The 15,612-nt window shown below is 36.2% G+C and overlaps 1 protein-coding gene across 2 annotated transcripts in view; it reads left to right on the top strand.

Moving 5' to 3' along the window:
* The window catches only part of mdga1 (MAM domain containing glycosylphosphatidylinositol anchor 1), a 180,299-nt gene that overhangs the window by 155,108 nt on the left and 9,579 nt on the right, over positions 1–15,612 (top strand). For both annotated transcript variants that reach the window (XM_023333032.1, XM_023333031.1), the window contains exons 14-16: positions 2,599–2,751; positions 3,780–3,941; positions 7,536–7,666. In XM_023333032.1, coding sequence (XP_023188800.1) covers positions 2,599–2,751; positions 3,780–3,941; positions 7,536–7,666 — 446 coding nt within the window. The remainder of the gene's footprint in view (positions 1–2,598; positions 2,752–3,779; positions 3,942–7,535; positions 7,667–15,612) is intronic.

Below are 15,612 nucleotides of genomic sequence, written 5' to 3'. Positions count from 1 at the left end.
AATCTGTGTAGATGTTTATCTCAGTAAATTAGAATATTATCAGGTATTTTATGGACATCCCTGTTATGTTTCTGTTAATTTAGATGATTATGATTACGGCTACTAGAAATTAAAGCTTTTTAAAAAATTTCAAATTATTTATGGATATGGAAAGGTTGTCTTTTGACCTTATTATGGCCGTTTAGTGAGCTCAGAGATTTCCAATAGGGAGTCATTGACACCTATGGGCAGGTAAGCCACAAAATGTCATTGCTAAGAAGTTGGCGCTTCACAGAGTGCTAAATTCACACATATTAATGGTAAGTTGAAAGTTATGTAAAAGTGTTATGGAAAGATGTGCATAAGCAACTGTCAGGCATAACCACAACCTTAGGATGATTGAAAGCAAAGCCCATTTAAAAGCCAGGGGAAATTGAAAGTGTATGGACTGCTGAAAAAGAAAACACAGAGACAAGAGACATAAGCTTCAACTTTCACATTATTTGTGTTAAGCCACTTCTGCACCAGACATTAATTAGAAACGTTTTACCTATGCTGAAGAGAAAAAGTAGTTGACAGTTGCTTAGTAGTCCAAAGTCCCTTTTTTAGATGAACATGCATTGTGAATTGCTTTTTGAAAATATGGAGCAAACAGTGGAAAGGCAAGGAATCCTCATTGCTTTATGCCCGGTGTGAAGGTTCCACAGTATTTGATGGTGAAAGATACCAGACCCAACAATTGAGCTGAGAGCCGCTAGCAAACCGACTTGGGCATAGCACGTTAGCAGAGCCTCTATCTGATCATCATCAACCCACTATACATTGATTTATAGAAAATAATAATAACATTTCTTTATCAAAAACAAATTTTAAATGCTCTTATATCATATTGTAATTTTTTGAAAAACTGAATTTGGGGTTTTCCTTTAGCTATTAAGAATAATCTCCAAATTTATGAGAAATAAATGCTTAATATGCAGCCCTCTCTGTGGTACAATATTCATCTAACATTTATCTACATCATAAATAAATGTTGGAGGACACCTGCCTTACTAAAGTGGAACGGTCTGATTTGCAAGCATATCTTTATGTTACAGACAAAAGGGAGTTAACAATGTGAAAAGATAATTAAATGTAATATAAAATTAAATGAAATAATAAAGTAAATAAATAATAAAAAACATTTTTATATCAGGTTATGGACCAATACCGTTGAAACATGCTATATCAAACTGTACAATTTAGCCTCCTTTCCTCCTGCATTCATTGGTTTTATTAAACACACTCCACTGTCTCCATGCATCTCATCCCCGTCGTTCTCAGTCGGTCGGGTCTTCTGTGTTTTGTTCATTAAGAGACATGCTGCATTTTCCTGCCAGGAGTGGCAGTTGGCTCTGCCAGGGTGAAGCAATTAAAACAACAGCAGATTGGAACAGACTGCGGGAACAACGGTGTAAATTGAAAGCGGTGCATGAAGTGGAGAAGGGTGTGAATAGTAATAGATTAGCTCCCTGAAACAAAAGAGAGTGTGCGGGCCATCCTCATGGGGAGCGAGAACCACGAGCATCTTTATCAGACTGCATGTCTGTGTGTCTCCGGGATGCTTTTGCCGAGGCTGTCAGCTTGGATGGTTTTAGATGGCTGCTGTCATACTCTTATGTCTAGTGAGTCTTTGATAATGGCAAAGCCCACAAGATGGGCTAATGAAGGTGACAACACCATAGAGAAAAGCTACTTTATCTTGCTTAACAAGAGACATCAGCATTAGGAATGTTGAAATATGCTGTTTCTGATGTGCACCGTAACTCAAAAGGAAACAAGTAAATCTGAAGACAAGAAAGTAATTCCAAAGATCCCAGAAGAATATACAGTAAAACCAAATCTGATCACATCACCAGTCTATATCTTTGAGTACAATTATATTTTACATTTTGAAAGTGTAACCACCTTGGGAATTTTTTTATTTTTTTTAACTTACACTTCTTTGTCAATCAAAAACTTCCTGAATGTACATGTTAGTGTTAATTATTGTTTTAGTCATGTAATTTAAATTGGGGGGAGACTTTTGAATATGCAGCACAAAATAAGAACTGATTTGGAAAATAAATCTACATTTATTCAGGTTGGTGTACAGAAAGTGGGATCTGCTTTTCTCAGACATAAAAAATCTAAATGTTAAGCAGTTTGTTTCAACGATTGATTTGAAATTTAGTAATTCTGTTTTGATCTATTTAATTGAATAAATAAATACATAAATAACATGAAATAAATACAAGTTTTGATATTATTTCATTTATAATATCCTGGAACATTCTGGGTGAAACAAGATGCCAATCTTGTTTCATCCAGATTGGCATCTTGGAAGTGTGGAAGGCATATCTAACTTGCCTTCCACACTGTGTCTATCATCTTTTAGTAATTACTAGTTTGTCGACTGAAGTGCATTTTGAGGAGGTAATTTTTACATATTTATTGTTGGCATGTTTTGGGGAACTTGATCAAAGACATTTCATCACCTGCAGCTTCTCCTATCTCCAATGTAATATGTTATGAATAAAAGGTTTTTTCCTTTTTCTTCTGTCTCTCATTTCTTTTCGTCCATGTATTCACACAACTTAGACCAGGTGTGTGGGTTTGAGGATGACAGGATCTGTGGCTTCTCCCAAGACCGGAGTGATAACTTTGATTGGACAAGACAGAATAATCAGACGCACAATCCCAAACGATCCGCGAATACTGGACCAGAGACTGACCGCAGTGGAACAAAAGAGGGTAAGGAAATGGGGAAGTCATCTTAAAGGCAGAATCATATGTTTCTGTAGAGAAACATGGAACTAGTTGTTAGAAGAACCAGAAACTCGGGCATGGGAGAAATTCTGAGCTTTGGCTTTGGAAAAATACTTTTAGTTAGCCTTATCATTTTCCAAGGATAATTGGAAAGAAAATGTGTGTATGGATGGATATTGAACCATGTCATGATTAAGTATTTAAAATAAAAGAATAAATTGGCCAATATTGATGCAACATTCACATCAAACGTGCACACAAATGTGTGTAAAATAATGGTTCAAAAGTATTTCCTGAACAGTTAAAGTTGTTTCTTTAACTGCTAGATTATTCAGCGTCAACAGTGGCTCTACTTAATTGTCACAGCCTGAGTTGTCTGTCTGAGAGCATCTGCATAAAGATTAACTTCATTAATTAAAACAATTTTCAAAGCTCATGTCCTCTATAAAAATGTTATACAATGTTCTGCTGGAGCACCAAAATGCAGAAACTATCTGGCATAAAGCAGTTGATAGTTAAACAAAATTATTATTTAATGTAAATCAAAATTTGCACCTGCAGATACAGAATATGGAAAAAACAGAAATCCAACAATGAAACAGAGCTGACAGGAATAAATGAATGATCAAATGAAGCTGTAGCAGCTTGTATAAATGTAATAGTTGTAAATATAAAATTTCAGTATAGTGTGTGTTTTATATAATTATTCCACAACAAATAAGCACAAGAAAACTAATATAATTCTGTTTTCTTGGCAGACTAAGAATAAGGCTTAGGAAACTCTGATCTTTCTTTGTTGATTGTTGAACCGTGCTGGAGAATGAGGCAAATTCTATTAATTAAATTGGGTTTTCAGTTTAATTTCATCTCCAAACAATTGCAAAAACATTGCAAATCATTGCCTGTGACCCTGTTATTTAAACACTGATTCACTGTCTTGACTTTTAATGACTCCTTGACAGTTCTGAATCAAATCTCAGCTCTAATTCTTTTTGTTTCCTGGTTGATTGCAGGGTATTACATGTACATCGAAGCATCACGGCCGCGTGCTCAAGGCGACAAGGCTCGTCTTCTCTCTCCACTTTTTAATGTGTCTTCAGTCAGGGGTCCCAAGGGCTCTGGCCGAGTCCCATACTGCGTCTCCTTCTATTATCACATGAAGGGCAAACATATTGGTGAGTGCTCACAAACATTCACATAATTTCATTTATCATATGAAAGCAATCGTAAAAGCACAATGCACAAGAATATACTAGCAGAAACATTCACGTCTATCTTCGGCCAAAGGCTGAATTTGGAGCTTGACCCCTATGTGTGGAGCTTGTATGACACAATAACGCAGAGTACGTGTTTGCAGGACACACAGATTATTCAGGGAGGGTGTTAAAGGGTATGCCCTAGGATGTTTTTTTGGGTGTGCATCAGTGTGTCTGCATTTGTGTGCTTTTGGAGGTGGCTAAAGGGGGCAGAGGCTGTGTGATTTATGGCAGGGGCAAGATACAATCAGTCATCTGGCAGAGCTGTTCATCATAATATGTTCTGTCACAGCGCTAGAATGCACACGCAGTTGCACACATATGTACACAGACCAGAACACTAATAAATGAAAACACTGACTTCAATTCACTGTTCTTAAATAATGCATATATATGAACACAAACAGCAACAACACTGTAACCACACTTAAACTATAAGGTCATGATCATTATTCTCTCCAACTTGTGGAATAATTTGGTCCACTTTTTCACATTGTCCATTTCATTGTGGTTTCATTTTGTTCTTCTGTTCTCACAGCAGAACTTCAGAGTTTTTAGCTAAATTTTTACACATTTTTTGCTCCAACCGTTCTGCTGATTACCCAGTTCTTGTCAAACATTAGCTGTTTAACAAATCTCATTATGAATATTTCAAGTATTCAACAACTTTAAAGTCAAGCTGTTGACTATGAGGTTTTCAAGACCACTGTAGAAACATTTTTGACTGATGTTGACTGTCCAACAGCTAACGCAGCAGTATGTATCGCAAAGTGATATATATGGATCAATGTGTTAAAATATACGGATGATAAAAAAGCAATGTCTGTCAATCAAGCAGCCAGAAAAAAGTTGCCAAAAAATCTGAACTTCAGTTATCCTCATTAAATTCATCAAAACTAAGAACTCCCACCATTGTTGAACTACAGCACATTACAACCAAAAGCATGCATTTTTTCCAACTGTTATGACTTTTTGACTGACAAAATGCAGATGAAAAATAGATAAAATCTTGTAATTCTTCAATTTTCTTCTCTACTCAATCTTATTACATGCAAAATTTCTTGTTACATTGTTTTACTATTTTATATGTTAAGGTTTTTACAAAGAAAAATGAGGACCAGCAGGCCAATTTAAAAGTTGAAAAACTTAAAACAATAAGTTTTAAAAACATATCCTTAAGTTTGAGACTTAAAAATGAAACTGTGACTGTTTAATCATTACATAAACTAATTTCACACAGAAGTTCTCCTTAATACTTGACAAGCTGTCGTTTCCTATCATTAGGCTGTTTGTATTTTGTGGATCTGGACAAATTCAAAGATTTAAATGGCTCTTTGGACAATAAGGGCTCCGGCCCCCTTCTTATGCCTTTATTCTTGAGATTCAACATTTAAATGTTTAAAAAGGCAGTACTGATTAAATGCCTCCAGGGCAGGATTAAAAAAAAGAAGGGTTGTTTGCTACAACAAAAAAAGGGAAGATGGCCTTATTCTCATTGTTGGGTATAAGTAGTGAAAGAGTTGGACAGGATCTTATACACATACATCAGGTAATGTTTCTCTGCTCCTCCTTGGGATCACTGTCAGCAGCAATAAGCAACATTTAATTAGTTTTTGTTGGCCATTGGGTAAGTGTTTAGAACTGTTGTTGAGAGCAGCAAGACATACGTAAATACATTCACTGGAATGTTTTAAAGACTAAAGTTTCCAAATGATGTAATTTTTTTGTTTGGATAAAACTTTTAGCACAGCATCCAAATCTCAGTTGGTTTCACCTTTTTAGATTTCGATTTTGGTACTGACAATAAATGACTGCATAATAGAGTGGAAACTAAGGGTTAGCTGGATGATGCAGTGAATGAAGGCTTTATTTAAGTCATCCAAATGAAATAACCCATTTGAGTTAAAAAGCATTATTCATGCATGTCAGTTTGTGAGGCTGTGGCTCTCTTGTACATTCTCCTCTGATGACAGTGTGGATAGATAGGTCTGACAGAGCTGTTCCTCTGACACTTTTACCACCAAACTTTGCCATGCCTTAGACCAATCAATAGGCTGCTTATCAGAGTCTTTTTTATCCTGGGCAGTTTGTGTGGACCTGCAGGAGTAGGTATGTGTGTGTAGGTGGCGAAAGAGAATAGCTGAACAAAAAAAAGAAACAATATGAGGCTTTAATATGTGGTTGTAGACCGAAAGCGTGGGTGTGTGCGGGGGTGGGTGAGTATTGGGTTGCGGGGGTGGGCGTGTGTGTGTGTGTGTGTATATTTATGAAAATAGCATATTTAGCATATTTTTTTAACAGCATTTAGTCACCTCATCTGTGATTACCTTTATAATTTATAATCACCTTTTTTCTTTTCTTCTGTGTTTTTTTTCCAAATCTTTGCTCTTCCTTTGTTTAATTTACTCATTCTCCAAGATCCCTTTCTATTTCACATAATATTCTGGGGAAGACATTTCTGATACTCATCATTTCTGTAGTTGCTTTGTAATGAAAACAATGTTTCCAGCCTTATGCTGACTCAACCTTAATTTCTGAATACAGCTTCCTTTGAGTTTATATCTCTTCATCACACTTAAAACAAAAATCTGCATGTCTGAAAACAAAATAATAAATACAAACCTATATCAATATAGATATCAATATCTTTCTATTTCTATTACCATTTATTTAGCAAAAAACCCAACTTATTTAACAATCCCATATCATGAAATTAGTCTTACTTGAGGGGTTTCTTTGCACCCCTTCTTTGCATTTGTCAGCCTTCAGAAGAGGTTTTATCTCAACCTTTACATTTCTTAAAGGTTTAAATAATACTACTATGTAAACACAGCACATATTTAATACAGAAGGGATTTCTGATGTGCAGACATATAGATACTGTGTGCACATCCATTAATACCACATGTAGTGCACTGATGCCCCCTGCTTGTGTATTTGTTTAGAAGACTGGTGGTTGGTTAATGTTCCAATTAGGGGCTGGCTGGTGGTCGTTAAGAAGATGAATGATTCTCTCACATCTTAGAGGGCTGAGTGAGATAGAGACAAGAGGGAGCGAGCCTATTAGGGCCCCTTCTCATAGCTCACACAGTGTTTCTTTCCTTACACTAACACATCACACGAGAGCGAAGTGTGTATACTGTAAATATACTAAAAGAGAAGGGTTAATTAACACATTCAACAAATGCCTCTCCTATTCTTCTTTTTTGTTCTCTGCCGTGCTTTACACCTGTGTCAAAGTAGGCCTTTTCAGTGTGTTGCCATTTCACACATTTTAGGAGAAATCTCAACGTCAGAAAGTCTCGCAGATTAAACATCTCACCTAAATGTCATAAAGGCTTACTTTAGGTGCCTACTTTTCTGCATATGTCTTCAGTGACAAAAGATTTGAAACTGACCTGTTCCTTTGTTTATTGTCTTTTTCCTGAATTTTCTGGAGAAAATCTTTTGTTATAGTGAGACCATGCCAGTTACAGATTCACCATTTGTGGTCGATGTGTAACTTTTTCACAGGCACGCTCAATGTTCTTCTGAGGGTGAGAAGTATTGCGCCTGTGGATTCAGTGGTGTGGGCAAAATCAGGTCATCAGGGCCCAGACTGGAGTAAAGCCTTCTTTGACATCAGCCCCAGCGGACCCTTCCAGGTAAAACACTGGTCTTCTCTCCAACACAGGGAACAGCAAAGTCAATAATATAGCAGTGAAAAACCTTAACACTTAAATCTTTTGATAGGATTTCAAATATAAAACCTATATTTCAAGAAAAACCTCAACAGTTTTCAGATGGGAACCTGTTTGTTTGTTTGTTTGTTTGAATGACAGTAGGGCCCCTCCCCCTCTGCTCTACCTCATTACACTCAGCAATTGAGATGTGTTGCGTAAAATTCAGAACGTGACCTGCAGGTATGACCCAGTCATCTGGTAAGGGAACAACATGCAGTGTCTTCTCTACTGTTAACGTGAGTTTTGAAGAATCCAGCCTCTAAAGGCAATTCGGCTCCCAGTGTTTGCTCCTTGATTTTTATCATGGCCCACCACTGTTGCTTTGGCTCACTCAAAGGAGGCAGAAGAAAAAAAATAAATTACAACTCCTTTTTACTTGTCATCTCTCTCATGTTTTTGACATTTCTTTTAGTGCAGCCATTTCTTCTCCACTATGTCTTTCCCAGAAAAAAGACCTCTGACACAGCCAGAAATTAACAGGGAGTTTCATGGTTCACAGAATTCCACAAACAGTTGACCTGGAAAGATTACCTTGAATCAGATTTATTTTTTTACAATGTATTTTCTGCAGTGACTTTAAGTCTGCAAAGGAAAATTAGTGAATAAAGATTTAAGGCCTCACATTTACTTCTGGATTGGTTGCTACCTCACAGCCATGTGTAAAAAATAGGACACCCAATAAAAAATTATATTCTTTATTAATAAGTCATCTCATATTGGTGTAATTTTTTATTCATAGAATTTGATTTACTCGTTAAACAACAGACATCAATAAAATTGTTTATTGAAGCTGAGGAAAAGGTTTGGCAACCCTAGTAGCTACTGTTCACCATTAAGTTTAAATACCTTCAGTGACAAGCATTGATGGATGCTTATTAGTGCTTTGTAGCACCAACCTGAAACTAAAAGACTAAATATCAGATGAGCAGGATGTGTTGGATTGACAGATATGTTAGCCACTCATTTACTGGTCCTAAACATGTACAAGTCATGATTAGAGGAAGGGTCTGTCCTGATGATCTTCTCTGCAGACCCAATTGTTTGGTACAGTTTGAGTCTGTCCTGTTATGTGGATGAGCCCAACCACACAGAGATGGATGAACACATGACAGACTGTATGAAGGCAATGAAGAAAATGATCAGCAGCTCATGTGGAAAGATGATGTCTTTAAGTTGCCGTAGGACATATACTCTGCCTGGCCATCGAAGTGTGGGTTCTAGGAACTGGAAATTCCTAGTGTAAAGGAGTTTCTCCTGAAGTCCACTGTCATTTCCACTGTCTTTAGTGGGTTTAGCTCCAGGTGGGTCTGTCTGCACCAGAGGAACAACCGATCCACCTCATGTCTGTATGCAGACTGTATCAGTCAGTGTCCTGACAATGAACAGATGGGTTCACTGATTAACAGACATTAGTATACAAGGGGAGTAAGACTGGTGTTGATGCTTCCTGAGCTGGAGAAATTGCCTTCCAGCTGATCATCAAGGAAGTTGGTGATCCACTGGCAGGTGGAGGCTGGTACATCTGACAGTGAGCTGGATGAGCTTCTGGTGGAAGATGTCTGGGTTGATAGTGTTGAAGGAAGACCTGAAGTCTACAAAAGAAAAAAATCCTGACATATGTCCTTGGATGGTCGAGGTGGCACAGGATGAAGTGCTGACCCAAATTGACTGCATCCTCTGCCGACCTGCTGGCTCAGTCAGCAAACTGCAGGGGGTCCAGCATGGGGTCTGTGATGCCTTTCAGATGCTTCATCAGCTGGCGCTCAAAGGTTTTTATGACCACAGATGTCAGAGCTAAAATGTAAGGTAGAATTCTTAGCACCTAACTGATTTGTAATACTACACAGATAAAAAAGTGTTGTTTTGTAGACTTTACTTACTAACTTTTAGATCAAATTAAACTTACACCAAGCTCTGATGCTATGAGGTTGTCACTTTGTCTTTTTCAGGTTTATAGGACAGTCAACATTCAAATGAATTGGTCACATTCAGTCAGTATTGAGGGGAGTGACTGGGAGACATGGCAGAAAGAAGGCCTGTGTTTTACTGTTGTCTGTTGACACGTCACTGAGCATCTTTGGCTCTCTGGCAGCTGTGCTTGTCGTTATTTTTTCCCTGTTGGCACGTAGCAAAATAAACTCGATGACTCAGTCTAGCTTTCCGATTGACACCATGCATCCCCTCACACTCATTTTCCCATCTTTGCTTACTCATTTTGTGGGTATGTTTGTGATAAGGTGTGTCTACCACAGTCAAGAATACTACCTGGGAAACAGCATTGACAGCCTTTGTGCAATCTCTTTCTGATTTTGTTTTTCATTTGTTTTCTCTTTTTCTGTGGGGAATCAGATGTGTCAGGTTCTTCATACTGTCCTGTCTCAGGGCTGATAACACAATAAATCATGAAATCTAAAAAAGTTTTCAACTATTATGCTGACTGTCCCTCAATTGTTCACCATGTACTTATTTGCTTAAATGCACTTCACACACAATTTACATTTAAATAATCATTACATTAGAATCAGTCTGCGAGATCATTTGATAGCTGTATATGAGTTAAGTATCCCTGCTAGTTTTGTTGTAATGATTGTTGTAATGATTTCACATGCTGTTCGCTTACAGTATTTTGTTAATGTGGGCTAAAGTCATTTCCTCAGTATTTATAATGCTTTTGTAACAACATGTTTTATAAAGGTCAACAATTTTCTGAATCAGTGGGTGTATAGTATTCTTTATACCTTCCATCTACTAATCTACATTTCTTATGTGAACTCATACATATGTGTTATGATAAATGTTTTTTTTCCTTCACTATGTAATTTATTATTATTATTATTATTATTATTATTATTATTATTATTATTATTATTGTTTATTTATTTATTTTATGCAGGTCTAATCCCCAAAACTCCACCTTGAACATCACAGGACAAATCCCAACAAATTGTATCCCAGGAGTTTCCAGGGGACTTAGATGCTTCATCACCTTGGTGTCCCGCAACTTATAAATGTGTCTCTGCTCCAACACACTCGAGTCAAATAATGAAGTCATTAGCAGGACTCTAGAGGACCTAACTGGCTGCCTATAAAGGGTGTTGAACTGGAGACATCTAAAAGTTGCAGGACACTCGGCCTTCAGGTCTGGAATGGGTGACCCCTGCTGTATCTCCTAACATAACAGATGTTCCCCCCAATAATCTGTTTACTTCTGAAATTTAAAAAAAGTGTTTGAACAAAAATAAAATAGAAAATTATTACATTTACAATTCTCAAGAGTTGTTACAAAATCTGAGAGGAAAGTCTATCAAGACAACCATAGGATAACCTCTTGTCTCTTGGTATTGTAGTCTGGTTATTGCATACAGTAGAATACACTTTTCTTCTTGCACTTTCCAAGCCCTAATGGACAGCTCAGACATCCTTTTGCATTTGTTTGAAAGCCTTTTAGCTGAAGTAGTTTTTGTTTGTTTTTTGTTTTTTTTACCTGTAGATTCCAACCAAGTCTTAGCATGTCTTTTCTTCAACCTGTTCTCACAGAAATAATAAACTGTCAATGTATCCTAAGCCTGCTTTTCAGGTGGAGGCATTTAATGTCTTTAAATTACAGGCTGGTGCCACAAAAAAGCAAAAAGCTTTTTCCTCCCCATACTCAGTTGCCAGGGTTACCAGATGGCAGCACAACTACTTTTAAAAAATGTCAGATTATACTTGTGCTTTTTTGGAAAGGAAAATTCTTTAAATGATTTTATCATTTAAAAAAAGAAAATTATATTATTGCTACAAGTCAATGATTTTCAAATGATAGTTACTTTATCTTTAGCCCCACTTTAAATGTCAGTTTTACTGTGTTATTTAGATGCCTCACATGCAGGATAACAAACATCTTTTTAAAACGATGATGCAGAGTAAATAAAGGAATCACTGCATAGAACGTAAGCTGATATGTGATAAAATGAAACTGAGCACAATATAGGATGACTGAATTGATAAGAGACTATTTCTTATATATTTTTTTAAAAAACTTTGGTGGGTTATTTTTTTTTTGTGGCTTTTATTTTTTGGTTACCAAAGTATTTTCCTTTTTGATCTTCTTAGTCTGCGTACTTATTTGCTCTTCCAACCAACAGACCTACAATATTTCACTCAATTATTTAAAAGAGAGGCTATTTCTTTCTCATTTGGGACAAATTAGTGATGTTCTCTATATTTTTTTTTTTTTCCAAATACCTGATTCACTTTTCATTTGACTGACCCTTTAGCGTCTGACCTGTTATGTTATCAGAGATCTGACTTGAATTGTGTTCTTTTTGTTGACCTGATCAACTACTTCTGCTTTTGAATAAAATTAATTAGATTTTAACTCTCATAATAATCATAAAACTAATGAGTTGTATATTATCTTTGACTCTCGACAACAGTTTAACTTTTATCAATTGAAAATTTCTGTTAATGTTTGTTTGTCTCCTGAGTTTCTTTCCTTACACCAATAAAAATATTGTAAAATTTTGCCCAACTTGCTGCACCCATTATTTTCTCTTTAGTTTTTCCTTTTCAAAGATGTATAACTTATTTAAATTCACAAAAAAAAAATTGTGTGATGATATTCATTTTTATGAAGTGCAGAAGTGTCCATGGAGAACACAAACTTTTTCATCCCATGCACAGCTTCATGACTGCATACAGGCCTTTTAGGTGCTGCCACTCATCTTTGTATTTTCACTTTGTTTTTGCTCCATCCATCAAATGTAAATATGCCTTTGAGAATAATGCTTCTGCGTACTTGTCTTACAAAAAAGATATAGTGCACCCATTGTGTAATATTAAAACAAACATTTATTGGAATTTGTATCCAATAAGTTAGATTTGCAATTTAATTAAATTCCTCGCCGCAAAGTTTTCTCTTTTTTTAATTAGATAACTACATATTTAGGGATTAAATAAATTACATTAAAATAAAAAGTCAATCACATTACAACAAATTAATAATGCTTTATTTCTCTTCTGTAAGCTCACAGTGAAATCCATTTATAAAAGTAAATTAAAAAATAGATTTGTTTTTGTGCTATTGTGGCACAATAGCACAAACACAGTAACACACTGTAGGTCATTCGTTTCCTCTCACCCTTATTCGGATTAACCCAAGGCCATCTGTGTTCCTCACAGTGTCCCCATACCTGAGGGGCATGTGGGAAACCAGGCCAACCTATATTTTCCTTTTTCCTTGCATTGCAGGGGAAATCTGCTCCGCGTTGGCATTTCAAAGTCCTCACTGTATATCTGCGAGTTCTTTTCCTTCTCTAACACATGCAAAGTCAATCATTTTTTTCCTCCTCCTTCTCCCAAGACCGTGTCCCCTTTGGTATGTGGACAGGACATCAATGGGAAAATTAAAGGTTACAAGACTCGACGAAACAACACTCTCACAGCTCCAACCTGACACCTGACTGTACCTCCTTTGATTCTGGAATCTATTTCTGCACCTACACACTCACAGGTTGTCCATCTGGGTCATTTTTACTCTCACAGGTTGATAACAATTCTGCACATTTTCAAATAAGTGTATTTGTTTTATGTCTACAAAAGATGTTGTACTACAGAAAGTCCCAACAGACAGTTTGTCTTGTTGCAACAAAGGATATATTAAGGATTTAATATAGGTTGTATGCCAAATCATATTATCTATGACTTAAAGGAAAGTGTCAAAGTTAAATTTAGGGTTAGGTTTTCAAATCAAAACACATTTAAGTGCTATGTCATCTACCAGTTGCTATATTTTCATTGTTGTTTAGTGTATATACATACTTTTCATATCATACTGATCAATAGATAAAAATGTGATTTTGATTGTCTTGTATTATGCTCGATTGGTTCAAATTATATTTAACAGATGGGGTGTATTGCACCAGACGGCAATTACAAATGAGACCAAATATCACAGGTGAGGTTCCTCAAGTTTCCATTCTTGAGCTGTTTTTGTTCAATGTAATTTGTTCTCCTCAGATTGTGAATTATTATAACATCATTCTGGCCTTATTGCAGCATTTATGTTTGAAAATAATTTTATCAATGACAATCACATTTTTTGAGGAACTAATTTTATTTTTTTCATTAGATGTATATCAAAAAATTCAAAATTAGCACAAATAAGCCCATTTTTTTGTCTTCAAAATGTCAAATCAGATAAAGGCAATTATTTAGACTCACATTTTGGGGATCACAAAAAAATCCAGAAAACAAGTTATCATTTTGCACTGAATGATGTTAAATTTAAGTCCAAGTCTACCAACTCTTCACTTTCAGTTGCTCACATTGTTGTTATGGTATTGGTACAGAAAAAAAAGTCCAAAATCAATTTGGCATCTGCAGCTGCCAGAGTCCTGACCGACACCAAGAAAATGGATCACATTGGTCCAAAAAGTTCTAAAGTATGTGCTTATCACAAGTCTCCCTTAAAACCCAAAATGTGCATAAGTTGTCAGCCCCTTTGAAATCAAGAATGAAAACATTCCTGCTGAAGGGCCTTAAATATAAACCCCAAATATTACTTAATTGGTTATTTTTCTATCATGTTCTAATTAATTATTTCCTTGAATTTGGATTTTGACATGTCTTTTCTACTGTGTGAAACTTTTATCATTATTGTTTTAATGTGTTTCTTGTTTCTGTCATTTTCTGTACCTCTGTTCTGTAATTAGCAGGCTTACTGTTATTATTTAAGGCTTTTCTTTCCCTTTTTTAGTCTACAAAACTTTTCATGAACAACCTTGCTGCTCCCAAAGCTCAGAAACAGATGTAGTTGACTTCAAATTAGTCACCAGCAGTGATTTATAAGTGTGAGGCACTGCTGACACAGCCAACTCACACTTCAGTTGGCTGTTTTTACACTACACATTCGGTGAAAGGGCACAAGCCCATTTTCCCATGCCTAGAAAAACATATATTTATACACTCTATGTACTCTATACTAAGTACTCTTTGCAGGAGCAATTACACATTGGGTGACTTGTATTGTACTTTAAATATGCTGTAGTTCTGTGTTTTTTGTGTGTCAAACCCAGCGACAGTTCTGGGATTTCTTGACTCAATTATTTTTCTCATCTTCTCTAATTATACAACAATCTGGTATATTCCTTGTAGAGGAAGCAGTCACAGGTGTATGGATGTACACATCCAAAGCTCTAGTTAGTTGTCATTAGGGGTATTATTGTATGAATGCGTAAAACTTGATTCAGCTGACAGAAACATTTCCACAAAGTAAGTACATTACATTTCACCACAGCTAAGCAGTGACGAAACTGCTTGGGAGTGTACATAAATTAGAGAACTGTGGACTTTTGGCCAATTAGCCTTTTTCCTCTCCTAAAGTTTTCTTCACAGCTTCCAGTCTGCCTAACAATGAAATCCCTTGCACAAATGAGCCGACCACCTAAATCCATACTATGCTGTCGACCTTCTTTTTATCCCCCTAAATACCACCCAATCAGCTTCAAGGTTTTCCTAGTTATATTATTTGTTCATTACAAGAAGGTTTCTCATTCCTTACCTAAATTAAAGTAAATAGTGCAAGGGTGGCACTGCGCTCGTTCTTCCTTTCCTTTTATTAATGTAATTGATTGGACTCTATTTGGAGAGAAGGCGCCTACAAACCGAATGAAAATGTTTAAAGTCTCGTTCAGACAAAGAGTGAGTGTGATCGCTTCAAAGAAGACTTCAGCAATATCCACTGTCATTACATGGATGAACATGGACTGCATAAAGTAGTCAGCATACCCAGAAAGAAAACATTTTGTACATCTATACTCTTAATCAGAAATTAATCAGACTTTGTGGGGAATCTTACATCGCTTTCACAGACTTCAGGTTCCCTC

This window comes from Xiphophorus maculatus, chromosome 4 (assembly GCF_002775205.1).
Source record: "Xiphophorus maculatus strain JP 163 A chromosome 4, X_maculatus-5.0-male, whole genome shotgun sequence".
NCBI lineage: Eukaryota > Metazoa > Chordata > Actinopteri > Cyprinodontiformes > Poeciliidae > Xiphophorus > Xiphophorus maculatus.
This window is presented reverse-complemented; position numbering and strand designations above follow the sequence as displayed.